The 27,304-nt window shown below is 36.1% G+C and overlaps 2 protein-coding genes across 5 annotated transcripts in view; one reads left to right on the forward strand and one right to left on the reverse strand.

Annotated features, from left to right (window-relative positions):
- Positions 1-27,304, reverse strand: part of LRBA (LPS responsive beige-like anchor protein) — a 787,299-nt gene that overhangs the window by 328,450 nt on the left and 431,545 nt on the right. For all 4 annotated transcript variants that reach the window (XM_033215458.1, XM_033215456.1, XM_033215457.1 and 1 more), the window contains 3 exons: positions 17,507-17,631; positions 9,224-9,370; positions 6,581-6,717 (listed from right to left, as the gene is read on the reverse strand). In XM_033215458.1, coding sequence (XP_033071349.1) covers positions 6,581-6,717; positions 9,224-9,370; positions 17,507-17,631 — 409 coding nt within the window. The remainder of the gene's footprint in view (positions 1-6,580; positions 6,718-9,223; positions 9,371-17,506; positions 17,632-27,304) is intronic.
- MAB21L2 (mab-21 like 2) lies at positions 465-3,267 on the forward strand. The gene has a single exon (XM_033215461.1). It carries the CDS (start codon positions 1,599-1,601, stop codon positions 2,676-2,678), a length of 1,080 nt encoding a protein of 359 aa, XP_033071352.1. The 5' UTR covers positions 465-1,598; the 3' UTR covers positions 2,679-3,267.

The raw sequence follows: 27,304 nt of genomic DNA on the forward strand, positions 1-27,304 counted from the left end.
AAAACCTGGAAAAATTAGGTCCTTTCCCAGATTCCCCTTTCTCCTCCCATTTGCCTTCAAGCCAAAGTAATTTTGTTACAGTTTGCACCTTCTCCTACCCTACACAATGTTGACAGATTCATTTAAAAAAAAAAAAAAAAAAAAGTGAGCCTTTCTGAACCACTGCTACTCTCCCTCGCGTTATTCCAGCCATCTCCAGGAGAGTCCCTTCTATATAAACTATTTTTCTTCTTTGCTACTGATAAGAGAGGAGGATAAAGAGGAAGGGCTGTAAAATGTGTGCAAGTATTTGACTTCCATTATCTCCTCCTATTTTCTTACTTCTCTCTTTACCCTCTTTCTTTATCAAGTGCAGTGGTGGCTGCTACCGTTCGCCAAGCCTGCCTGTCTTCTCTCTCGGATTGGCTAAAGCACTGACAGCTCGGATAGCGATTGTAGGAACTGAAGCTCCACCCCCTCATGATGGCCCGGGGACCATTCATAAACTAAATAACTCCAGGAAACAGCGAGGGAGAGAGAGAAAGAAAGAGAGAGGGAGAGAGAGAGAAAGGAGAGAAGAGAGAGCGAGCACGAGGAAGGGGGGAGGGGGAGACAAGCAGGGGGAGTGCGGGGCGAGAAAGAGGTCAGAGGGGAAAGGAGGGGGAGAGACGACTCAGAAAGTGGAATCTGTACAAGCAACCTAGAGGAGGAGAAGGAAAACCCTGAATTGTTATAACTACACCCCAGATGCAACGCAAGCAACGACTTCGTCACACTAAAACGGATTTTGTGAGGGCCAAAAGTATAAATTACGAAGCAGAAATGATTATCAAACAACTTCCAGCGGTTTGCACCTAAAGAAATACAAGAAGAACCCACTACAAACAAACCAACTCAGTCCAAACAACGCCTCCAGTAGGAAAAGAGGAAAACTGCGACAACACGACCCCCTAAGAGAGGAGACTAACACGCTGAGACTGCGGGGCGTCAGTAAACCTCCAAGTGCACGGCGGACTGAGTTGTACTTCGCAGCTCTCTGGACATTAATTACCTCCTGCACCTTCCATTTCGGGGAGGGTGAGGAAGAAGGCACTCACCTACACTGAGCGAAGAAGTCCTACCAGCGTGGAAGAGAAGTTTAAGAATGAACCACTGAATGTTTCGCTTTTATTTTTAAATTTACTTTGGCACTTAAAAAACTTCATTTACAGATTTCTGGGCAATCTCGGCTGCAGACATCTAAGCCTAACCTTTTGGTATCCTGAGTTTTTTTCTCTCTCCTTCTCCTTCCTCACCCCCACCCCGCTTCTCTCGCACACGGTCTTTACATATCAAGAGAAAGCAAAACGGTCCCAGGAGGTACTTTTCTTTTTAGAAAATCACCTTTTCTCCCCTGATTTTTCTGCAGAAGAAAAAAGGTTTCGAAAGAGGGAAAAGGAAAAAACAAGCCGGCTACAGTATCAGCCGGTCAGCCCAGGTGGAAAACAAGAGTGAAAGTGGGGCTTAACGGGGAGCGCACCGCCTCTTTCGAAAGCCGCTGGGCCACCACCAGTGCGTGAGCCTTGGATCCCTCAACGTATTGCGAGACGCCGGTGTATAGCCCGGACCTGTGCCCCAACATGATCGCCGCTCAGGCCAAGCTGGTTTACCAGCTCAATAAATACTACACTGAGCGCTGCCAGGCGCGCAAGGCGGCCATCGCCAAAACCATTCGAGAGGTCTGTAAGGTGGTCTCGGACGTGCTTAAGGAAGTGGAGGTGCAGGAGCCTCGCTTCATCAGCTCCTTGAGCGAGATCGATGCCCGCTACGAGGGGCTTGAGGTCATTTCGCCCACCGAATTTGAGGTGGTGCTCTACCTAAACCAGATGGGCGTCTTCAACTTCGTGGACGACGGCTCGCTTCCCGGCTGCGCGGTGCTCAAACTGAGCGATGGGCGGAAGCGCAGCATGTCTCTCTGGGTCGAGTTCATCACAGCGTCGGGCTATCTCTCAGCGCGTAAGATCCGCTCGCGTTTCCAGACGCTGGTGGCCCAGGCGGTGGACAAGTGCAGCTATCGGGATGTGGTCAAGATGATCGCGGACACCAGCGAGGTCAAGTTGCGCATCAGAGAGCGCTATGTGGTGCAAATCACTCCGGCGTTCAAGTGCACCGGGATCTGGCCTCGAAGCGCGGCACAGTGGCCTATGCCCCACATCCCCTGGCCCGGCCCCAATAGGGTGGCCGAGGTCAAGGCCGAAGGGTTCAACTTGCTGTCGAAGGAGTGCTACTCGCTGACCGGCAAGCAGAGCTCGGCAGAGAGCGACGCCTGGGTGCTACAGTTCGGGGAGGCGGAGAACCGCCTGCTGATGGGAGGCTGCCGAAACAAGTGCCTCTCAGTGCTGAAGACTCTGCGGGACCGCCACCTGGAGCTACCCGGCCAGCCGCTCAATAACTACCACATGAAGACGCTGCTGCTGTACGAGTGCGAGAAACACCCGCGAGAAACGGACTGGGACGAGTCGTGCCTGGGCGACCGGCTCAACGGCATCCTGCTGCAGCTCATCTCCTGCCTGCAGTGCCGCCGCTGCCCTCACTACTTTCTGCCCAACCTCGACCTCTTTCAGGGCAAGCCCCATTCGGCCCTGGAGAGCGCTGCCAAGCAGACCTGGAGGTTGGCCAGGGAAATTCTCACCAATCCCAAAAGCCTGGACAAACTATAGGGTGCTGGGGACTGCTTGAAAAGCGACACAAACGGGAGTGCTCTCTCAGACGCACAACACACAACTCAGCGATAAACAGCAGAAACTCTGGACACAAACTTTTATGTAAGTCACCTGAAATAGGAATCAGGCAGAAGATCTTCGTTAATTAAGAAGCAAACAAAAAGAGAGCAACCCAACCAAAACAAATCACATTCTTGCACAAAAGTGATCGTTTTCTTCCAACCAATGTGAATTTAAAAGGTCACACAAAAGAAGCAATCGGGCTGTGCCACCACAAAATGAAACCCAAGGTACATTTTCAAATCAATGTATAGTAGTTTCCCCCTTTTCCTTCTTTCCTCCTATCCTTTTTCTCTTCACCCCATCCCCCCTCTCATTTCGTTTTGCTTTTGGTTGCCTGAATGTTGTCACCAAGTGAAAAAATTATTTAACTATATGTAAAATTTCTCTTTTAAAAAAAGTTTTACTGATGTTAATCGTATCTCAGTGCCAATGTCAGACTGTGCCCCTCCCTCTCCTGCACCTCTACCCTCACCCTGAGCTGTCTTCTTGAAAACAGTAATAAAAACATTACTTTACATTGTAATTGACTGTGGATTGTTCTTAAATAAAGGCAGGTGAGATAACAGTTTATAATTTGCAATGTAAAGATGTGACTTGAGGAATCAAATGCAAGAAGCTTCCATTTGAACTGATTTGCAAAATTTAAAATACAGCACATTTTGTAGAACTGACTATAAGTTCGCACCCAAATCCTTAGAAAATAGAAAACATTAACTTTACTCAACTGTAATATATATTTGTTTTGTAGAGTTAGGATTAAAGGTAACATCTACTTCACGCTTGGGGAAAAAAGTATAAAATAAAAGATTTGATCCTATTAAAGCAGAAAAAACTTTTTCACATTAAAAATTAAGAGAGGTACTTTCTTATGCCATAATTTCAAAAAATCCAGTCTGACTCCGATATACAAAGGAAATATGTATGGATTTTTCTGAATAGTTAACAAAGTCAGTTGATACTTTTCCTTCAACCATTTGTCCCCTTCAAGCTTTGAGTAATAAAAATTTAACAATTAAATAAACCACAACAAAAAAGAATAAAATGGTTATAGCAATAATCCTCTCCCCCAGCATATGGTGATATGAACCATTCAGATTTATAAATTACTTCCATTTTAAAATGGCTTAGTTATAAATTCCATAATTATGATTATTTTAATCAAATTTCAAGAATTATTCTGAAACTGCTTATATGCAATTCAAACAAAAAAGGTTTTCATACCATTTTTTATAACCAAAGAAAAATTATTATTCCAGGAATTTACAAATAGGAAAAGTACCTTCCTCCTCTCTCTCTGTAACAAACTAATATACTCATTTCAATGTTTCAGCTTTAACAAAGGTTTCTTTTTAATGCAAGGGAATAACTGATTAGAAAATAAAATAATTAGTCAAACAGAAAGTATCCCAAAGGAATTGGTTTGTCTTACGTTGAAGGTAACTATATACTCCATTCGCTATGCTAATGATGAGACAAGGTACAGAATATATGTCAGATGTTACCCTTTAATATCGAACATTTATTCTCTGTATTAGCCCAGTTTTTAATTTATTGAGAAAATGCACAAATGAGAGGTGTAAAGAAAAACGTTTTTAAAGCAAATTTTAAAGATCAGAGGAAGAAGTCTGAGAGGGGGAAGGGTTGTATGGAGGGATGAGCAGCAGCATAGCAGAATAGATGAAAAACAAGAAAGCCATTCAGGGATCTGAAGCCTAGTTCATTTGACAACCAGGCTTAAGTTGTAAGATTCCTTGGTAAAAATAGTCCTATGTTAAAATATAAACTTTGATCTTATCAGTTTTGAAATCATCTCCACTCTTTCAACTCAACCTGTATTATATCTTCTTGTATTCCTCACAGTAATATTAAATGGCTCAAACACACAAATTCCTTTAAATTATAAAAACCAATTTATTCTCTGGGGAAAATGTTCTGAATTTTAAAAACATTTTCAAACAAACAGTAGGTGCTTACATTTGCACAAAATGATTTAAAGGAATCGTGTTTAGTTTCAAAGATAAAAATATCTATAAGTGACCATTTTTTTCACTCACAAAAGTATTTACAGCAGTAGACATACATGTCCCTCCAACTATTCCAGAAAAAAAGGTTTTTAAGTCTTGACAAGAAGAAACAAAAATATCCAATTTAGCATATTTTATTCTTCGTTATTTAATTTAATGCAGGTATCAGTCAAAAAGGAAAAACACTGCAGCAACATAAATGTCCTCATTTACAGAACACCTTAAAGCATTAACATCTATACAAAATTAAAACTTCTCCCAGTAGGTGACTGAAAAAAATTTTTTAATATAAATTGGCAGGAGTTTTAATTTCTGGACTATAAGGAAGGTTGCAGTGATACAAGCCCATTTCTTGATTGGGCCAAAAGATCTCCATATTTCATGAGCAACAAGAAAAAGTAATTTAATGATGCTGTAGAGAATCAGATCTGAGAGAGACAAAACTTGTAACTTCTCTAAAAGGAGCAAATAACTTCAAAGAACCTAATCACAGATTGGCAGAGATTCTAATTTTCAGAACAAGTCATTAGACACCTTTAAATTAAATCAAATTTTAGGCTTTGATCTATATGTGTCTAAAAGCATGATAGAATATCTTGAATTAAATCCCAGTCTTTCTTAAATTCAGAAGTTACCAGAAATCAGAGAGTTTAATTTTGGTAACCTTCCTTTCCTAAAGAAACTAATGCATTTTCAGACATTTCAGTCATGGGACAAAGTCGAAAAAAATTTTTAATGGATAGAATTTCAGAATTAGCAAGTTTTCTCTACATTGGATTAGTTAACTTATCAAGCTCAAAACAATCAGTTCCATACAATCTACCAAGTCCTGTCTTAATAAAGGCAGCAATAGTGAGACAAAGTACTGGAAATAGCATAAGATATGATTTGTTTGTACAGTTTTAAATAAAATTATAGTATTTTCATCAAGAGCTACTTTGAAATACTTCTAAATCATTCAGCTTTAATAATTCACATGATTACAAAATCAAAGAACCTTCTACAAATAAACTCAAAATATGTGTAGGTATGTACATGTACATACACACATGCTATCAGCCTGCAAAATAAATTATTCCACTTTTTAAGCCACCTTTTTCTATAGGTTGCTTATTTTGCTCATTTTTAAAAGAAACTGTTTCCTCTCAGAGCAAATTATACCATTCTTTTTCTTGAAATAAACCTAATTTTGGTTTTTATGACTGTGCTACAAATGTTTCTTAGTAAAAACAAAGTTGCCAGGGTCTGAAAAGTAATGAGAAATACATTTTAAAGGGGAAATTACATTTTCATTTAAGAATAGAAAATTATGCAGCGCCTTGTAAAATCTACTATAGGTAATGGGAAACAGAGGTATCTCATACACACAAAACATGCTTGCATGCACGACAGAGTAGTAAGTCATGGGGACAAAGCAAGGAGAGTGATATATTGACATCATATCCAGGAAACATAAAGGCTAAACAAAATAATTCCACTCTCAATCTCACTGAATTTTGTATCTTAATTCACCCTTGACCCTTTGAGGCAAAATATATTTATAGACAATGTTCCCTGAGGTTCCTTCCCCTCTTCACAAAGAGCTAATGATAAATGCCATTAAGTAGAATTTGTTTTTGAATCTAAATGAACTTCAATAATCTTACTAACTGGTAGAGAATCATAAACTAAAGAAGATAATGACATTGCATATAAGCCAAGGCAATTTAGAAGAAATTCAAACTAAGCCTGTCAGATTTACCAATCCCAATCCTATCCAACAGCACCCACCATCCCATCATAAGAAAAAATGAAACCCCCTCATCTTCTCACCTTGGAGTCGATTTTTTTGAAGTTAGGATCCTCTTCATCCACCTCAAAATAGAGTTCGGAGGAGGTGACAGAAAGAGTGCCCTTTACTACAACCGAGGGGGCCACAAGCTGAGCTGGTGTGCTCAGGCTAACAGGACCTGCCAAAAGGAAAAGACAAGCCACACAAGTTGGAATGACATTTTTCAAAAAATCAAATTTGACGAGAAATTGTATTTAATCTTTTCATTCTCACTTCTAGTACTGAACTGCCTGCCAACTACTTCTACAGTTAAATATTCTGTCCACCCCAAATCTTCCTCTGAAAATGCAAAGTCAGGATTCTCATACTAGAAGATCTATAACAGGAGGTTAATGATAACGGTAAACTAGGATGCAATTATTTTATAGGGAGTCCGCAAAGCTTTGGTCTAATCTCTAGGTAAGAAGTGACTCTGCCTAAATAAGTCCATCCACATTCCATTTAGAAAACAGGCCTCAGGCTATCTAACAACACGAACAACAACCAGGAGCAAAGAAGCCTCAATAGGCTTCCAAGGCCAGGAGTTAGCTTACAGTATGGTAGGGGCACAACTACAAAAGGATCACTAGCTTATTAATGAAGTGGGAAATGTTAAACCATATTTTCTGATAGAGATTTTATGCCAGCTTGACACAAAACCTCTTCCATAACAACTTTACTCCATCAATGACTGGTAAAAATACTTCTTTTCTAAGCCTTCCTTTCCACTGTTAAGTATTGTTCAATGCTTCCAAATCTAATATTAGTGTAGTTCAGGGACTCTGGGAGTAAACAGCTGGAGGGTGGGTTTCCAAGTGAATGAATTTTTATTGGAATAATCAAATCTCCACAGGGCTTATCAAAGAGACAAATCAGACTGCTACTGAAAACAATAGATTCACTACAGATATAACAGCATAATGCATATTAGAGCTAAATATAAAATATGAACTAAAAATGATATATATATACACACACACACATAGAGAGAGAGAGAGATCAATGTAGAAAGAATTTAAAATTCCATTGTCAATTCCTCATGGTATAAATCCTATAGGGGAAGAAAACAGCGTAAGAGAAGATTGGCACTTATAGTTCTGAATTAACATAGTGCCTATAAACAAGGTGCGCCTATTCAGGGTAATCAATGGGTGAATAAGTGTTTCAAAATTCAGATGAATTGACATTTCCATCGATTGTTAGACGGGTGATAGTGCTTAATCTCACATCAATCTTAATGTGTGTCAGTAGGACAATAGAAGGGATGCTCTGCGGAGATCAGAGCAGGTTTTGCCCTCTATTCCCAATGTACAAATACATTGTGTTTGCAGATGGGCAGCAGATAGCTGCAGAACAGCCATGATTTCCCAAAGCTCATCCTTATAAATGGATGAAATAAGAAGCTATGTGTTCTTTTGCTGTCTCCTTTTGCCCTCTGTACATTAGCATGTAATACTGAGAAGAAATAACATTTTTTCAATCACTCTCAGACATTCAATTATAGGGTAAGCAGACAGCTGCAGGAGCTAGGGCAGCCTAGGTCCTACAGAAGACCCCTGACAATTTCCACTTCATTTCTAACCCACACCACTTTATTAGTGTGGATTACTTCTTAATCCTATTGCCATTGTCAAGATTATATAATTAAACTCCCCTTTCACCTCTATTACTGTATGAATATATTACCAGCAGCAAGAATAGAAGCAAAATAAAGGAAGAAATGGGTAAATGGATGTGAAGGAAAAGACTACAGAATAGCAGTATCTACCTTACTCTGCACTTGCACCAATTAATTTTATTTTACTTTATAGAGAGGTTTACAGTTATCAGAGAAGATACCATCTTCTCTTTTTGCTTTTCATTACCAAGTGGCATAGTAGCACAGGTTGCAGATATGTCACCAAATGCAAGATTTTTAATGCCTTTTCTCTTAAAATTATCAAAATGGAAAACTATGTAATTTTCACCTATTGAAATTATAGAACCTTTCAGACTTTCTTCCTTGAGGGACACAGCCACAGGTATTAAAGTAAAAAAACCATTTAATGAATGACTAAAATTTCTGGCTAAACAAGAGAATTTTTCCCATAAGGGATGTAAAACTGAGAATCTGCAGAGTGCAAATCAAAATTCCTACATCAGGCAAAATATGTGAATGTTGTGAAAAGCCATGGCATTCTCAGAATTGATTTGAGAGAGTTACATGCATATACAGCATGTTCACTAAGACCTGTATATCAAAGCAAATAGCTTCTCTCCCTCCAAGATTTATTTACCCCCAAAAAACAAAACAAAACAAAACAAACCTGGCAGAATTTTACCTATAATGCTAATTTACAGAGATTTGGTAACTCCTACAGGATAGGTGAAGCAATTTTGTTCTTTTGTTGCTGCTTTTAAACTTTTTTCTTTTTCAGTGAAAATTATTCATAAAAGAAAAAAAATGAGGAGAGTAAGAAGACTGAACAGAATAGAAAAATAAAAGAGAAACTATAGAAGATAAGGGGGGAAGTGTTTGAAATAACCAATTAATGCAATTGTGGGTATAAGCTTGGTAGTGCTAGTGGTCACAGCTGAAAAAGTAAGTAATTAGATGCTTATTGTCCCAGAGGTAGCTGAAATATCTGCACAACCACCAAATTTACCAGCAAGATTCTCTAAATCTTTCTCATCCACGGATGACAGAGTATCATCATCGCCTTCCAGGAGGATCTCGTTTTCTGAGTTCTGATTTCCTAAAGCCTGACTCTTGATGGACTGTTTTCCTTTAGCAAGGATATCTTCATCTGTGGCTGAAATGAAAAGGAAACAAAGCTGTCCATCAGTTCTGGGAAGAGCACTTTGGCAGAGGGGTAGGGGCTTAGGTAAGGGTAGGTGGCCAAAGATGGTCAATCTTTTATACACAGAGTCAGCCACAGTGGAGAAAGTGATTGGGATGGCACACATGCTTGATCTGACAAACTTGATCCCCCAACCTAGTCTAATGTTACCCTAAACAAGCACCCTAATCCCATTAAATCTGACCCCTGCACTGCTCACCAAACCATTTATTTACTTATAGTTAGGGCAGGAGTGGGTTCAAAAGCAGTACTTTTTTTTTGAAAATTCATTAATAGGAACAATCAAAACCCAGTTTTGGAAACAATATTTAACACCAAAAAATAAGGACTGATTCGTTCCCCCAAATAATGTTATACTGACAAACATTTTGGAATGGTTGAGGAGTGGCTGTGGAGGAGAATCCAGAATTTAAAAGGGTTAAAACTAAGAGACATTCACAAGCCAGTGAGGATTTAGGCCCAGATACTGAAGCCATATCTGACACTAGTAAGACTACAGCAGCTTCTCAAAGCTGCAATCCCTTCTTTATCCACCCTCCCTCCTTCCTTCCTTCACATTACCCTCATCCACATGTTCACACATACACTCACTCCTCCGCCCTTTCGTCCCTTATACAAATATCCAGGAGCAAGGCGGTGTGGAAACTAAGTGAAAGCTCAAACACTACCTCCTCTGCATGTTTAAACTAAAGGGCTAAGGCACTCCAGGGGCAAACATAACAGAGAGCCCGGGATGAGAGGCATGTGGGCAAGGGGCCTCATGCGGCCTGAACTGGAGCAGCCTGTGGAGAGCAGCAGTACCAGACTCAGGCACTACGACAAGGCAGCAACTGCAGGCGGACGGAGGAAAAGAGAACACCACATCTAGAGAGAGAAGCAGCAGCCCTGAGGAGCACCTACACTCAACAATGGGATCTGAAAGGAGAGCAGAGACACAACTGAAAGTGGAAAACCCTGAAATTCAAAACTCTGATTCAAAACCCACATCCTTCCAGGGCACCTCCTGTTGTTTTGAGCAGCTTTCTCGTAAGACAAGCAGGAAGGCAGATGCTAACTTTTGAACTGTGATTTGTAAAACTTCATATGTGTATCTTTTCCTAATCTTGTTTTTTTGAATAGTGTCATATAAGGGAAAGTTAAGAATCTTCACCTGACCCTCCTGGCTTCCAGCTAGATAAATCCCAGAGGTAAAGCACCTGATCTACCCAGGCTGCAGCTTTTGATATGAAAATCGGATGGCTAGGGTTTTTTGGGTTTTTTTTTGTTTGTTTGTTTGTTTGTTTTTTTCCTCCACTGCAGCTTCTACCTAGGCATAAGGCCCAAACCCCAAAAAGAATAAAGCAGTCAATTTGCAGTAACATGACATATATATATATATAATTTATTCCAATAAACTGCACATGTGTTGCCTGATTTGGCAGATCAAAGGTTCTTAGGGTTTGATAAGTACATTTACAGATAAAGTTAAAGGTAAAAGTTTTTTTCTCATATTTATTGTGAATTCACCATGTATACCATTTAAATACAATACTTACAGTGCTACTTAAACATAGGAGTTTTCTATTTAATAAGAAGTCATGGGAAGGAGCTTTCTATATTTACCTTTAAATACACTCTATGGGTAAATAAAATCTTTCATACCCACAGGCTGCATTGTAAGCTACACACATATGATGAGCTGGACATACGTTTGAAAAGATTAATGTATCTAATTAAAGTGGCTATATTTATTTTTTATTTAATTTTTTCAAGACAGGATCCTGCTCTATCACCCAGGCTGGAGTGCAAAAGCACAGTAACAGCTTACTGCAGCCTCTACCTCCTAGGCTCAAGCAATCCTCCCACCTTAGCCTCCCAAGTGGCTGGGACCACAGGTGCTTGCCACCATGCCCAGCTAATTTTTTAATTTAACTTTTTGCAGAGATGAGGTCTTCCCATGTTGCCCAGGCTGATCTTGAACTACTGGGCTCAAGCAATCCTACCACCTCAGCCTCTCAAAGTTGCTGGGATTACAGGAGTGAGTCATCTCACCTGACCTATTTTTTTTAAATGCTAAAAAGAAATATACTTAAAATTAACCAATAATTTTTAGAAAAACAGAACTATGTTCTAAAATCACTTACATTTCAAGTATTTATAGTTTCTTACTCTAAAATCAGAAACACTGCCCTGAGGCTAAGCAAGATCTTTTGCAATTTGCTATCAACTTTATTAAAAATATATTGGCCACTGAGAAATGCAAATGAAGCACCATCTTCTAAATGTTTTTATAAAGTAAATTATAATAAATTATTATTTGCCGGTTAGATTTTAGTGCAGAAACAGTATACCACATTCTTTTTATTTCTTGATTTATAATTCCTTCTTCAAAGCAGAAATATTAATAATAAGGCTAATATTACATACCATTTTGCATGAGCCAGGGAGTGTTAAAAATATATAGTTAGCTCATTTAATTCTCATAAACCTTCTGCTTATTTCTAATTTTAAGATAAGAAAGCAGGCTCAGAGAGGTTACGTAATTTGCCTAAGTTAACACGGCTTTTGACAATTAGAGTCAGGATTTAAAAACAGGCAGCACGGTGCCAGAATCTGGGCTCTTAACCACTATGCCATATTAGCTCTTAGATGAAAGAAAAAGAAAGAAAACAAAACAACCACAGTTCAAATATGAATGGGCATATAAATTTGTTTACTAATTCTTATGTTTCTCATAGTAAATTTTAAAAGGTTAAATCAGAATAATAATCAAGAACAAAAAATATTCATTTCCAAATCTAAAATTGATGAACATGCCAAACACATCAGAAACAACTAAACACCCTGCTCATTACTTCCTCTGATTATTGCCATACATGTCCTAAAGTACACCAAGCTTATGTGAAAGGAGAAGAAACCTCTTTAATCTGCAAACATTTACAAAAAAATGAGAGTCCCCAGTGGCAATATGTAATGGTTTAAAATAGCTCAAAAAATAAATTCACATTCATTTAAATGACCACGAGAAATATAATTATCCCTTCCAATTGCAATTAAAAATTTTTTAAATATGTTCTAATCATGCTGCCTATATTAAAACACAGTAAGGCAACTTCTGAATTAAAGTTTCATTAAAACTTTTACATACTATAGGTGTACTGTATGCATACACACACCCACTTTAATTTATTTATTTACTTATTTTTACAAGCTCAGATTCTGGAATTGTTCAAGCTCCACTGAAAAACCTCTTGTCATGGAAAATATGCAGCTTACTGATATTTAGAATGGTTTTCCTGTAATTAACTCCCCCTTGAGGATTTTAAGTTAGCAGCAGTAAAATTACCAACAGTACTCTAATATGCACCACATGCGCTGGTGTTCAATTCTCAGTGGTCTAATAGCTTTCTGCTAAAGAACTTTAAAAAAAAAATTAGAACAAAACTTTTCCAAGCATAAAATAAAGGATTATTATCATGTTTATATGTGCTGGGGAAAAGTATATTTTTAACTTTCATTTGCCTTATTCTCAACCAACCATTATAAACAAGTATTTTGATATCTTCTGTGAGTATATTCTACACTAGTCTAAAAGTTAATTGGATGAAGTCAGAATATACTTTGGGTTCCATTTTAAAGCTCAATTCAGATATTTCTGGCTAATAAAATTGTTACTAACGTGATCGCTGTTTAAATTTTTCATATCATTATTAAGAAATGCTTTTTATTCTGGTTTAATTTCACCTTTTATTCTAGTTTAATATTTATCCTAACTTAATACTTAAACTGCAATTGTTACATAAAATTGGAGAAATCTGTCAGAAATGCTATCTTTAAAAACGATTTGATTCACTGAGGCTAAGAACAATGAAAGGCCTAAGAGAGAGAGGCTGGTCCTCAAAATGTAAAATTCAAGTTCTTCAGAGCTAACTCTGGACATGAGTTGATTTATCTATCCAATACCAAACAAGTAAGTAGAATTAAAATATAAAAAGAGCAAAAACACACAAAACTGTTCCACCTTTGATAAAAATCCTTTTTAACATCTACTGAGCAAGTGAACTGGAATCATCAATAGTCTATATTAAAGTAAAAGAAGTTTATACTTTACGAATTACCCATTTTTTAAAAAGACTACTATTGGAATAACAGAGTGTCTTCGAACATACATAAAATAAAAATGGGTATCTACTTAGTGTGATGTGAAGCACACACCATAACAATATTCCGAACAGGACACATAAAGAATATCTTATAATCAACTATTGTTCTAAACTAATTGATTCCCCTCTATAGTTTATGCCATGTCCATAGCATTCCAACTCAAGTAAATTGGCTCCGGAAAAATTAATGAAACTACAAAGGATAATTAGGAGAATAAGCCAGGTGCATCTTGTAATAATCATGGGTTACCCAAAATTTTAGATGGAGAAGCTAGTATATGTTGATCCTAAAAAGGAAGCAACAGCATCTGGCATTACTGAAATTATGAGACAATGGCGTGATTTAAGATCTTTACATGATCTGTCATCCCTAGAAAACCAAGTGAGTTACTTGTATCATTCCATATGCTTACAAGATACTTTTAAAATGATGTTAAATTCTCCTTATATATTTCTATTACAAAGCACATTCTCTACAAAATAAAAATGTCTTGAATGCAATAGGATTCTCTGCTAAACTGTTCTGGCACCTGAATTAAAACCAATCTTTCTACCATTTAAAACACTTTTTACATGGCTTTAATTTGAATATAAAATTCCCATTATATTTAATAATGAATTTTAGAGGACAGCACAGCACACTGATGAAAATCTGGGTTTCAGTCCATTAACCTGGGCTTTTTAGTCCTTTATCTACCAAAAATCATACTGGCCCTTTGTTTCCTCAGTTTCCTTATCTGTAAAGAATAAAGTTAGACTAGATGTTAGCCTTAGGTTCCTTCTACATCTAAAATGCTCTGATAATAAATAACTGCTAACCTGGGCTCTGGCATTAGGAAAATGTTACAAATCATTGTTACTAATTTCTAATAAATTTTAAAACTATAAAATGGAAGAAAATGCCCTCAAGAATAAAATGCCCAGCTTTGCTTGAGCTGCTAATTTCCATAAAGAATATTTAATCATAAGAGGAACTATTAATTTTAATTTAAAAATATGACTCAGTTTCTGCAAAGTTAAAGAAATCTCCCATTACAACATGACTTTTATAAATAACCACTTTGGAGGGTCTCTGTTTGAAAAATTACCTAAAGCTTTTTTCCCCAAGCAAGTTAATGTGAACTTGGGAAGGGCAATTAAATTGTCAGAATTAAAAAATTTGTTTTTAACTAGAAGGTAGCCAGAAGTAGAGTCATGGGGCTGGTATTGATCGCCCAAACAGAGAACATCACTCTTCAGGTATTTACTCTGCCACCTTTACACTAGAGGCTTTCCTTCAAATCAAATCAATCTATAAAAAAGATGGCTCTTACTACTAAAATACATAACTGATCTCCAATGGCACATCTATTTAGATATCTCCCTTTGATAGTGATAATGCAGTTCGTGGTGTTCGAAGATTCTGCATTTTTAAAATGTCCTATCTCCTTAGTTAAATTATAAATAAAAGTGAGGAGTCATAAAAATATAAGACTGACATACTATGCTCATTAATATCTATTTTAAACATTTAAATTCAACATTGAAGCATGGTATTTATCCATGTTAAAGTCTGTAATTTCAACGGCTTTTTGATCACATTAACAATTTTGTTTTGCATACTTAATTCTTAATTAGTTTATTTTGATTAGCTCCTTTAATACTCTAAAATTTTTAGACACCAAATTAAAATTGAATGTCACTATAAAATATTTAATAAACCAGTAAAAAATTAAGCTCTTTGTTTATAGAATATATTAGCATAAATTATGCTGACATCAAACAATACCATAATACAATCTGTGTGCTGAATTTATTTCTTTATTATTTAAAATAAAATAAACATGAGGTAGGATTAGAATTAGTATTTTTTTCAAAAAATGTTATGTTAAATATGATATATCCCTGAAATTGTAAGACAACTGAAGAATCTCCTACACATTCAGATTTTTAAACATATTATTTCAAACCCAAGTTTTGTTTTTAATGCTTTGGAGTGTGACAATAATTATAAAATTACTATAAAATTTTACTCAATGCTTACCTTTGCTGTTCTCTCTCAATTTAAAAATGCACAATAAAACAGATAATTAATTAACACTGGATTAACCTTTCAATTACTATCAAGAGTAGTCAGAGTGAAATCTGCTTCTATACAAGTCAAGAGTCTTAGATGATAGTTAAAACATGTTAATGAATTCTTTTTTTGTCAAACATTATTGCAGATGCTTAGCATTAAAAAAGCTGACAAAACAATACGATTTTAAAAGTTCAACAATTAAAATTTATTCATTCTTAAGAATCCTGTAATTCTTCAAAATGGTTAAATGTACTATTTTTGATAAGAATAGATTTTAATAAATTCTGTATTAAATCTATACCACAAATTTTAAATTAAATTATTGATATCTAAGGATAAAAGGTTAATAGTCTATGTGCAATTTTACAAAACAAATCATCCCCTTCCAGATATAAAAGGAAAATGTTTTCATGAAAACATATGGCCATGTATAGATCTCAGAACTCACAAATTACTGTAAATGATGGTTTAGAAGAGAGAAAAATAATTAAATTTCAAATTTTAAGTGGACATGGCAATAGAAAATTGCAAAACAAAAGTTCACTTTCTCAATGTAAGCATCATTAACCAAAAAAACCCAGAAATCCCACCAAAAAAAAACACAAAGAGAAAAAGAAAAAACCTCTGAAATCTGTTATCACCACCCAAAAACTATATGAACTCTAAAAGCAAAAGTGGCCTAATTAAGTCTACATTTTATTTCTCTTTCTCCACCTCCTGTAGTTGAAGATGTAGGGCCATGAGACTATTATTGCTTTTAGATCACTTTGTTATTGACTATTCTCTGTATGATCATTTATTTTAAAGGACTGATGTCACATTTGGTGTTATATCTGATGACATATTGTGGACATTTTCTTCTAGAAATGGCTCTTCAAGGCTAAGTGCAAGAGGTTAAGCTGCCTGACTGAGGCCAAACCTAAGATTACAGATTTTTAATCTAAATTCGTAATATCCTTATTGAATATAAATTAACATTTATTTTGTACACTACATATTTCCATTTAACCACAAGCTGCTGCATGTTAAAAAAAAACCCTGAAAAAGGAAAATTAAACATATTTCTGATCTTATTAAAAACTAATTTACATTTTACAAAATCAGAATAATTTTAACATGGGGAGAAGCATTTCCCCCTTAACCAATATATCTTAATTGACTTTCAAAAATCATAAAATAAGTGAAATTTTATGATAAAAATATATACTATCAAATCCAAAGGACCTTTTCACTTTTTCAAATTTACCTATCAGACTTTTACCTAAACTGAATCATAGTCATATGCATTGTAAAAAAAAGAAAGAATGTTTTGTTAAGCTCTGATAACAAAATAATACAGAATAGGAACATATGAAAATAATGTTTATTCTTTTTTTCCATGAGCCATCTATCATAACCATCTACATATCAAGGCTCAGAAAGTATCTAGGCACTTGGACATTTATTATTATCTTTCTCACTTCATGATCTCATGCTAAAATACCACGACTGGGGGTAAACCATGTATACACAACAGAACCTAGAAACTTATCTGGTTTGAAAATGCTGTCTTCCTGATATTCATGGATTTAAGGCATGCCTCCTGGATTCGTTTACTCAAAGCTGAACGTGTCGCTTAAAAGGAGACATATTTAATCTTTGTACTCTGAAACAAAGGGTCTATGTTAAGTAAGTTTTGTACGTGTAACGTAATAAATAAATATATTTGACACCATAATTTAATAGGACGCTATAGTAACTATAAAAATTTAACTTCTCTTTCTGGTATGAATAACCATGAAATGTGGTGTTGGACCATTTTACAGTGCCTTGTAATAATGAAGTTATGCTCTTCATTACCAAGTCCTGTACCTGCTGCTATTGGCAAGGAATGGTTTATACACTGACCATGTTCCACGGCTGTTTTTAGTGTCGCTTCAGGATGTGTCGATCCTAGAGGGTTACGCACAAATCGTCGCCGGCGCCGCAAGTCATCTTCCCAGTAGTCAAGGCGCCAGAACTCACGAGGACGACTACAATGAAACAGAGAAGCCACATATGTTAGCAATTATCAAACAGCGTGGTAGCACTGAATTTCTGCATAAAGCTCTCCTTGTTTGCTCTGCCTTTTTTTCCCTCTCCTTCCACTTAATTCTCCCTCCATCTCACACTCCCCTTTCTGCAATCTTTAACTTAGGTATGTCCTTGAAAATAACAATATCACCTTCTAGTCTAAGGAACTCCTTTTCCTTTTCTTGGAAGGTGAAATGAGCACTAAATACATCATTTTGAAATGAATTGCTGACAGTGTGATCAGTTTCCCCACACTCTAGTGGCATGTGCTCTGATTTCAGCCTCATTTCAGCCTCAGCAGGGCACCTTTCTCTGTAGCTGCATTTATAAACCAGAATAGGGAAAAGGCTATTATAAATATGGTATAGCATTACCTATATTAATCAAAGTCCGTCCCCCTTCATTTTTCTTCCTAATTTGTGCCTTTTTGCACAAGGTCAGTAAATCATACCATGAATTCTTGGTCCGGAAAGTGTTAACTTTAATGAATATCTCAGTTACATGGTTATGTATGTGATAATAAAATATTACTCTGTTTAGATGTGCAGGAATTTAATTAAAATAATCTCTTAAAATATTCATTACATTTAGCCCCTGAGGCTTAGAACAACACAAGAAAATGCATTTCTTTTCCATTTACTGTTTTTAAATAAACCATTCCTGTGGAGTGAAATAGCAATCTATTTTCAAGCAAATCAGATTGGATTTCTGTTTTATGTACTCTGTTTTTATATTTAATTAAAAACTACATGCTATATGATGTGCAATAATTGCTATATCAAAAGCATACTTTTGGAAATGTATTTTTTAAAAAAAGGTTTGCTCATTTCAAATTCTATATTTTTCCCTATTACATAGACATTTTATATGGCAATATATAAATGTCAGTTTCCTCTCTTGTTAACTAATCATGATCTAGCATGCTGGAAAAATATTTTATAATGAAAATACTGAAGTTTTTTCAGTTATAGTAAGAAAAAATCTCTGTAGAATATATTAATTCAATAAAGATATACAGCCTGAACACCTGTAAGTTTCAATAATGAAATTAAAAAATTATTCATAATCAAAACTTCTTCAGGAATGACTAATACAAAATACAATCTTACTTATATTTCATGAGCTAATAAAATTGTATCTGTCAGCTTTGACAAATTAGTAGTCTTGATCAACTGACAGTCCCAAAATACCCAAGTAAAAGTTACCTTTATTTGATGTTTTAAAGATGTTATCTTTAAAAATTCAAAATAGGTTTTTAAATAAATACTTTTATCAATTAAAAAGCATCTTGTATTAATAAAAAGCATAAATAAACAGTACATTATTTAAAGAAAATTTTTTTAAAAGAGTAGAGACTGATCTCTGAAAATGCTGAAGGGATAAGAACATCAAATATTTCCTTGGTTGATTTTGGTCAGGAGAAGGAGATATAATGTAATCAAAATGTAATACAAAAAAAGTATAAGAATCACAGTTCTCAAAAAGGAAAAATTAAAAAGCTATTATTATATACTTATTCATTATTCTGTCTAAATTTGAAATAAAACCACGATATTATTTAAAAATAAATAAATAACCACAAAATATACACACAATCAAAAGACAACAGTTGTTTTAATTCAATTAATAAAATGAAATTCTCCTTAGGTGAGAAGGAAAAAGGCAGTACACAGATGGCTATGTGTAGGGCTTTGATAGTCATGGAGCTTGGATAGGCACTTCATCATTCTGCCTACCTACATTTATCTGTGAAAATTATTATCAAATATCAGCCAGGATGCAGTCGTGAATCACTGGCTGCTCCTCGTCTTCAGGGGAATGATACAATGAGGTTCTATTCATCAGTGCGGCAATCGGCACAAGTAATTAGTTCCCTAGACTGAGATCTCCTACAAAGCCTATTTCAGTCAGCACCACAAACATATGACGATGTAAAGCTAATGAAAGCTGTTCAAATTTGTTAACCTTTTCTGCCATCAATCCTTCTAATACGCTATGCTTCAGTATTATGCAAAGGTAGTAAATTATTAATTTGTCATTCATCCATCCTTCTACATTTTGAGTCAAATTAAATGATGTCATTCTTCTTGATAACAATTAAAATTATAAGAGATGTTAAGCTGCTATGATAAAATTATGACTAAATTAGGTAACAATAGATTCTCCTATAATGCACCATAGTGAAGTCAAATTCAATGGCTATTAAGCTTATGCACAATAACTTTTATCACATAGCAGAAAAACCAGAGGAATTATAAAATTATTCACAAATTATCAAGTAACTCAAAGATAATATCTATAGGAAAAATAACCAAAATTAGGAGGAGAAAAACGATAATATTTATTTTTATACATTGACACTAACAAAAAATGGTCAAAATGGTGACGTTCGGCTAAAACAAAAATACCAATACATCAGGGAAGTGAGAATTTGTTCACATAATAGAAATGAAAGTTAAGTTTCATTTCTGCTAACTCTATATATATATATATATATGTGCACACATACGTACTGTCTTCAAATATATTCTATCAATTTTTTTCTTTTTTTTTTTTTTGAGACGGAGTCTCGCTCTGTCACTCAGGCTGGAGTGCGGTGGCGTGATCTCCACTCACTGCAAGCTCCGCCTGCCAGGTTCACACCATTCTCCTGCCTTCCGAGTAGCTGGGACTACAGGCGCCTGCCATCACACCCAGCTAATTTTTTGTGTTTTTAATAGAGACAGAGTTTCACCGTGTTAGCCAAGATGGTGTCAATCTCCTGACCTCATGATCCACCCACCTCGGCCTACCAAAGTGTTAGGATTACAGGCTTGAGGCACCGCACCCGGCCTATTCTATCAATCATTTTTTAAAATACTTAAAAAAGGTCCAAATAGAATAAAGACTCTGTAATACCTCAGCATGTTAATATTTACAATCTCCTGAAGCTATGTCACTTAAGGACTACTTTTTCCAACACAATCCAGTTACAACACAACTAAAAACAATCTGAAGACAAAGCAAATATCACTTAGTTCAGATCACAGATCTAGAAAGAATTACAAAAATGGTTTCAAAACACCAACAATTTCAATATATTTTTTGAGAGTCTCTTCATATAAAGCACTGCTCCAGGTGATATAGGATACAAAGTTATCATGTAATGTACTTATAATCAAACAGTTAGCTATTAGTCTCATTTAAGAAAATAGCATTTATCATCCAATTTCAGATCGTGAAGGTAATACACGTTTTTGGAGAAAAGGCCACACACCCATTTATTTGAGATGAGGTTCATTACTAGCATGTTTAAAGTCATTTACATAGTAACAAATCTGGGTCTAAAGTACAATGTTTTGTTTCCCTAAGTCTGCTCCCTCCAACAACATATACTCTCAGTATAACGCTCTACCACACACACACAAAAAAGGAGGCAGACATTGTCATTTTTAAAACAGTATTATAAACAAGAATGTGTAGGTTTTGGTCTTCAACTTACTTTCTTCACTCTCATTTAAGAAATACTGTTCCCTACCCCGTCCCTTCCTCAAAAGCCTCATCTAGGGGAAAGAGGATACAAAATTGGCAAATTTATTGATTAACATAGTAATCCAACCCTCTTCCCAAGAGGTTATAAAGTAATTAAAAGATTATACATTTTTGTAGTTATCACCATGGTATGACCAGCAAAATTTAAAAGACTTCATGTATTCAGAAACAGATTGTTGACCAAATATAAGCATGGATAAGATGAGAAATCACTTATTCTGGGACCTTATAAGTACATATCTAGATCACATTATATACTTATACCTTTATATACCTGTATCTATCACCAAAAGTTGTATTAATACTACACAATGCCCTTTCACAAACTTCACTCATATCCATTTCCACTAAGATCCTCAAAATATTCAAAGTAAAGAGGTTAGCCTAAGTGTTAGATCTGGAAATACTATTTCCTTCAGAAGACATAAGACCTTCTCTACAAAGACGCCCTACTTAGGGCTCCTCTTAGGACACAATCTCCAGGTACTAAAGTCTTTGACTGGTAGAACATAAGTCTTTAAAAAGTTATGGATGGCACTAAAGTTAAATACTATAATCTTTCTAAATTTTTTTTAATTTAGTTTTTTCGTTCTTTGGTCTAATTTCAGAGACTGAAGTTAAAATTACCAGGTAAGTCTATTGGACTTTTCTAAGTATACGTCATCTAATTATGTTTCTACTTTTTAAAAAACTTTCATGTTATGTGTTTGTATACACACATCTTTAATACATCACTATAATCTACAAAAAATAATATAAAGCAATGTCACAGGTTTTTTTTTGTTTTTGTTTTTTTGAGATGGTAGAGTCTCTGTCACCCAGGCTGGAATGCAGTGGCCCAATCAGGGAACAGAACAAAGCTCACTGGGCTCAAAAGAGCCTCCTGCCTCTTCCTCCCCAGTAACTGAGACTACAGATGCACACCACCATATCTGGCTATTTCTTTTTAATTTTCTTAGAGATGGGATCTTGCTATGTTGCCCAGGCTGGTTTCGAACTCTTGGCCTCAAATGATCCTCCTCCTTGAGTCACCTGAATATATGGGATTACAGGTACAAGCCACTGAGCTTGGTTGGCAATGCCATTTTAATACATAGAATATACGTTTTATGTTCTACAAGAACAGAATTTGATAGATTATTAAATTTTTAGAAAGAAATATAACCCAAACATCAATAGATAGGCTATTTTTTCTATTTCCTAGGCCCATTAGGGTTACTGATTTGATCAGGTAGAACAAATGAATAAGAATTAAACAAAGGAGAATCATCTGGAAGAAGTAGAAGTATTAAAACAAAATCAACAACTAAGGTACGATTCACATTTTTCCTCTAATAGTTAAATGATACAACTATACAAATCTGATTATTATTTTTCTCATGCTAATTGTAAGAATTTTAGGCTGGGCAGTGTGGCTAATGCTTATAATCCTAGAACTCAGGGAGGCTAAGAAAGGAAAATTGCTTGAGGCCAGGAGTTCCGAGACCAGCCTGAGCAACATAGGAAGACCCTGGCTAAAAAAAAAAAAAAAAATTAGACAGGTATGGTGGTGCATGCCTGTAGTTCTAGCTTCTTGGGAGGCTAAGGTGGGAAGATTTCTTGAGCCCAGAAGTTGGAGGCTGCTGTGAGCTATGATGATGACACTAAACTCCAGCCTGGCTGACAGAGGGAGAGCCTATCTCCAAAAAAAAGTAACTGTAAAGTTTAGATCTTTTGAAACCCAATTAGCCAGTTAACATGGTATGAATGGCCAAACATTCTAATAAAATACCAATATATTTTTTAATAACAGTTATTTATTATTTACCTGAGCCAGCTGTGGGAATACAAGGATTATTACAATGTTGTCCCCGACCTCACGGAAAAGGTAGATGCAAAAACAAATAATAAGAATTCAGAAAAGGAAGCGTAACAGAACAGAGCTCTACAACATGGCTATTAAGGTGCACAACTCCAGGGGGCACTTTTCACATCAAAATTTTTGTAAATAACATGCCCTGGAGTTATGCAACGCTCATTGTACATTACTAAATGCCACAGCCCAAGTGCTAGGAGAACACTCACTTTACCCACATATCCCCCAGCTCCCCTGCCCCACAGTTCAATGCTCAGGCTCCTTTCTTTCTCCGGAACCCCAAAGTTAAATCTAAACTTGGGAACAGGAAACAGAACAAAGGCCTTCAGACACTATCAGTGGCAGTTTCACAGTCAGTATTTCCCTGACGTAGGAAAAAGTGGTCATATTAGGAAGAGGCTTGGTTGTCAAAACACAAGCAAAATTCAATAAAAAGACTAAAATAATTAAGTACATAAGAGAAATATTAACATTTATTTAACTAAAGCCATTACGTTTACGTCACTATATAAAAGTTGTTAACTTTCTGGACATTGCTGTATTAAAGCACAGTAGTTTCCAGAACAATGTTAATTACTGAAATCAGTGGTAGCTATGTAAGTATCCCAATTATTCTACAACCTAAATGAACTGGCACCTATTATTTAATTAGTCAAATTTATGCATGTCTATCATCTCACTGGTTTTATTGACATTTTAATATAACTTAAATATAAGTCAATAAAAGTATATGAGTTTTAAACAGAAAACCTGTCATAATACAATCATATTAGAAGATTTTCCCATTTTCAATCTGGCCCACTTTCCTTTGGCAATACCTGATAAATCTGGATAACCTCAACAGAAGTCAGTAATAAATTCTTCTAGCTAAAGTTCCAAATCCTAGAAAATTTTAGCACTTCATATTTTTTTCTTAAATTTTCACACTGCCTGTTTTTTTAAACTCCTATATCTGACTAGCTTCTATTTCCATATTTTTAGATTAAAAATTCATGGTAGACATTAGTTATAACTTAAATAAATGGTAACCCGTAAAAAGCAGTAAACATTTTCAGTGCACTGTCAGCTTGAAGATAAAAGCACTTAAGTTCTAGAAAGGTTTCACATTCTGTATAAATCTTAGTGAAATAATGTTCAGGTACTATAGGGTCTCATACAATATAAGAGAATGCTTTATCTCACAAACTGAAATCTATGGTGCCTTCATGAAGATAAAAAGAAAATTAACTAAAACCTCTGTTTACAAAGTACCAATTATAAATCAAGTACAGTTGATCTATGCATTATGCTGTCTTAATGAAAAGGACAAACAAAAACAAAAACCCTTCAATTGTGTGGATTCTAGCAGAGAAGACATACACTAAAGCAGAATTCTTTCTTTTTTGAGGCTTGACATGAAGATTTTATGTTACATTGACATGCTGGAGTATCTATAATTTATTTAATTACGCAAAATCAAATTTTACGTAGTTAGGAATTTCTGCATGTCACTATTCAATATACGTCTGTATTTTTTTTTTAAGCCATCTAGATACCCATCTTCAATTAATTATTAGTTTGGATATTTTGCAAAAATATAATTTTGCGACCAAGTTAATTATTCAAGAAATGATCCCAAGCTTTTCCTGTCTGTTGTTAGCCTATTGACCATTTCTTTCTTCACTTAGAATTTTTACCAGGGATTGAGTAAAGTTATCAGACTATCAAAATCTGGTGTTATACTACCAGTTAAAGCTCTAACAAAAGAACCAGAAGCCTTAAAGTTCACCTCAGTCTCACTATTCAGACAAATCTATTATACTGTCCACAAATACCTAATGTAAAAAAATTCACCAAACACTTGTTAAGTGCCACAATTTGTGGTACACACAAATGAATGATGCTGGGCTCAGCCCACATAGGACAATGGGGACAAGGAAATTATGCAATATAAAAAATAACAAGTTAAAACAGACTATATTACTTTAGGTTACTCTGTGCTACACACTGTTCTCTGCTATATACAGTACCGCCAAGCCTCAACAACCCTGCCATGATTAAATACTGCTATTCTCATTTTAAAGGTGACGAAAGTAAGTTTTACCCATTGGTAGTAAATAATAAAGTCTATTGACGTCTAAGCCAATGAGCTTTTCACTACATAGCATTTCCTCTTGAACATCTGATTCGTTACTATTATAGCTATGATCAAAGTACTAATTAACCCCGCCTGAGAGGACTGAGGATTTCATTAAGATTTAAATGAGGATCTGTTTTGTAAGTTCCATGAAGACAAGGGTTTATGCGTAATTCACCGACCAAGCAAAGTAACTGTTACAAAACAATCACTTAATAAATAATTGATCAAAGAGTAAACTGATGACTTTTAAACAGAAACTTAAATGATAAACAGGAGTCTGCTGAACAAAATGGAAAAGGCACTACAAGGCAAGAAATAGCATAGATAAAGGCATGGAAACATAAAAGGGCACTGTAATTTAAGGAAGTTTTGGTAAGAAATCACAGCTAGACAGTTTCAGGATGGCAAAAGCCAAGGTGAAAAACATAGGTTTAGGCCGGGCGCGGTGGCTCAAGCCTGTAATCCCAGCACTTTGGGAGGCCGAGACGGGCGGATCACGAGGTCAGGAGATCGAGACCATCCTGGCTAACACGGTGAAACCCCGTCTCTACTAAAAATACAAAAAAAACTAGCCGGGCGAGGTGGCGGGCGCCTGTAGTCCCAGCTACTCCGGAGGCTGAGGCAGGAGAATGGCGTAAACCCGGGAGGCGGAGCTTGCAGTGAGCTGAGATCCGGCCACTGCACTCCAGACCGGGTGACAGAGCAAGACTCCGTCTCAGAAAAAAAAAAAAAAAAAAGAAAAACATAGGTTTAAAACCAGATTTCAAAAGGCCTTGTATAGTTAACTAAAGTAACTACCTTTACATCCTAGTCTACAGAGACAGCCTCAGGCTTTCACAATAGAGGTTTAATATGATCAGGCTTATATGCACATGGCGGCAACATACAGAATGTCTGGATTAAGGCAGTTAGGACGGACCCTAGAAGTGAAGGCTTGAAAGACATATCTGAGGTAGAATAGATAAGACTTCACACGATAGTCAAATATGGAAGATGAGGAAAAAGATAATGAGAATGAAATCAAGGGTTGTAACAAGATGGAAGTTAGAAGATAAAGATGTTATTTAATTAAAATAAATACATGTTAAACAGGCCTGACTGGGAAAAATAATCACATCCTAGATGCCTAATAACATCCAGGCGGGTATTTCTAACAGGTAAGTAATATAACACTGGAATTTGAAAGACAAGAGGCCTGTGCTAGAGATTTAAAATAGGGAGATTGACCAGGCATGGTGGCTCATGCCTATAATCCTAGCACTTTGGGAGGCTGAGACAGGTGGATCACTTGAGCCCTAGAGTTCAAGACCAGCCTGGCCAACGTGGCAAAACCCTCTCTCTACAAAAGATACAAAAATTAGGCAGACACGGTGGCTGACGCCTGTAATCCCAGCACTTTGGGAGGTTGAGGCAGGCGGATCATGAGGTCAGGAGTTCGAGACCAGCCTGGCCAACATGGTGAAATCCCATCTCTACTAAAAATACAAAAATTAGCCAGGCATGGTGGCATGTGCCTGTAATCTCAGCTACTTGGGAGGCTGAGGCAGGAGAATTGCTTGAACCTGGGAGGCAAAGGTCGCAGTGAGCTAAGATCCCGCCACTGCACTCCAGCCTGGGTGACAGAGAAAGACTCCATCTCAGGAAGAGGAAAAAAAAAAAAAAAGATACAAAAATTAGCCAGGTGTGGTGGTGCATGCCTGTAGTCCCAGCTACTTGGGAAGCAGAGGTGGGAGCATCACCCGAGTCCAAGAGGTTGAGGTTGCAGTGAGCCAAAATTGTGCCACTGCACTCCAGCACAGGTGACAGAGTGAGATCCTGTCTCAAAAAATATACAAGAAAATAGAGAGATTGATTAACCTTAGGAGTCAGCAGATTTAGTATTCATTTAACAAAAATATACTGAGTGTTTATTGTAAGCCCAGGTATTGTGCTAGACTCAGAGAAGAGTCTATTGAAAGGACAGGAGAAAGATAGGGATGAATACTGCAGAAGAGAAAAGGATCAGTAAAAGAAACAGAAAAGTAAGTAACAGTGCCTTACAATCAGTAAGATAATGGGCGAACCAAAATAGAACAGTGCCAAAGACAAATGAGCAAAGATGTTTCAAAGCAGTGAGTGGGTACCATTA

This window comes from Trachypithecus francoisi, unplaced genomic scaffold (genome assembly GCF_009764315.1).
Source record: "Trachypithecus francoisi isolate TF-2019V2 unplaced genomic scaffold, Tfra_2.0 Lachesis_group1, whole genome shotgun sequence".
Classification (NCBI taxonomy): domain Eukaryota; kingdom Metazoa; phylum Chordata; class Mammalia; order Primates; family Cercopithecidae; genus Trachypithecus; species Trachypithecus francoisi.

Excerpts from the sequence above, each read along its gene's own strand:
- MAB21L2 (XM_033215461.1), top strand. The coding sequence starts at position 1,599 with ATGATCGCCGCTCAGGCCAAGCTGGTTTACCAGCTCAATAAATACTAC.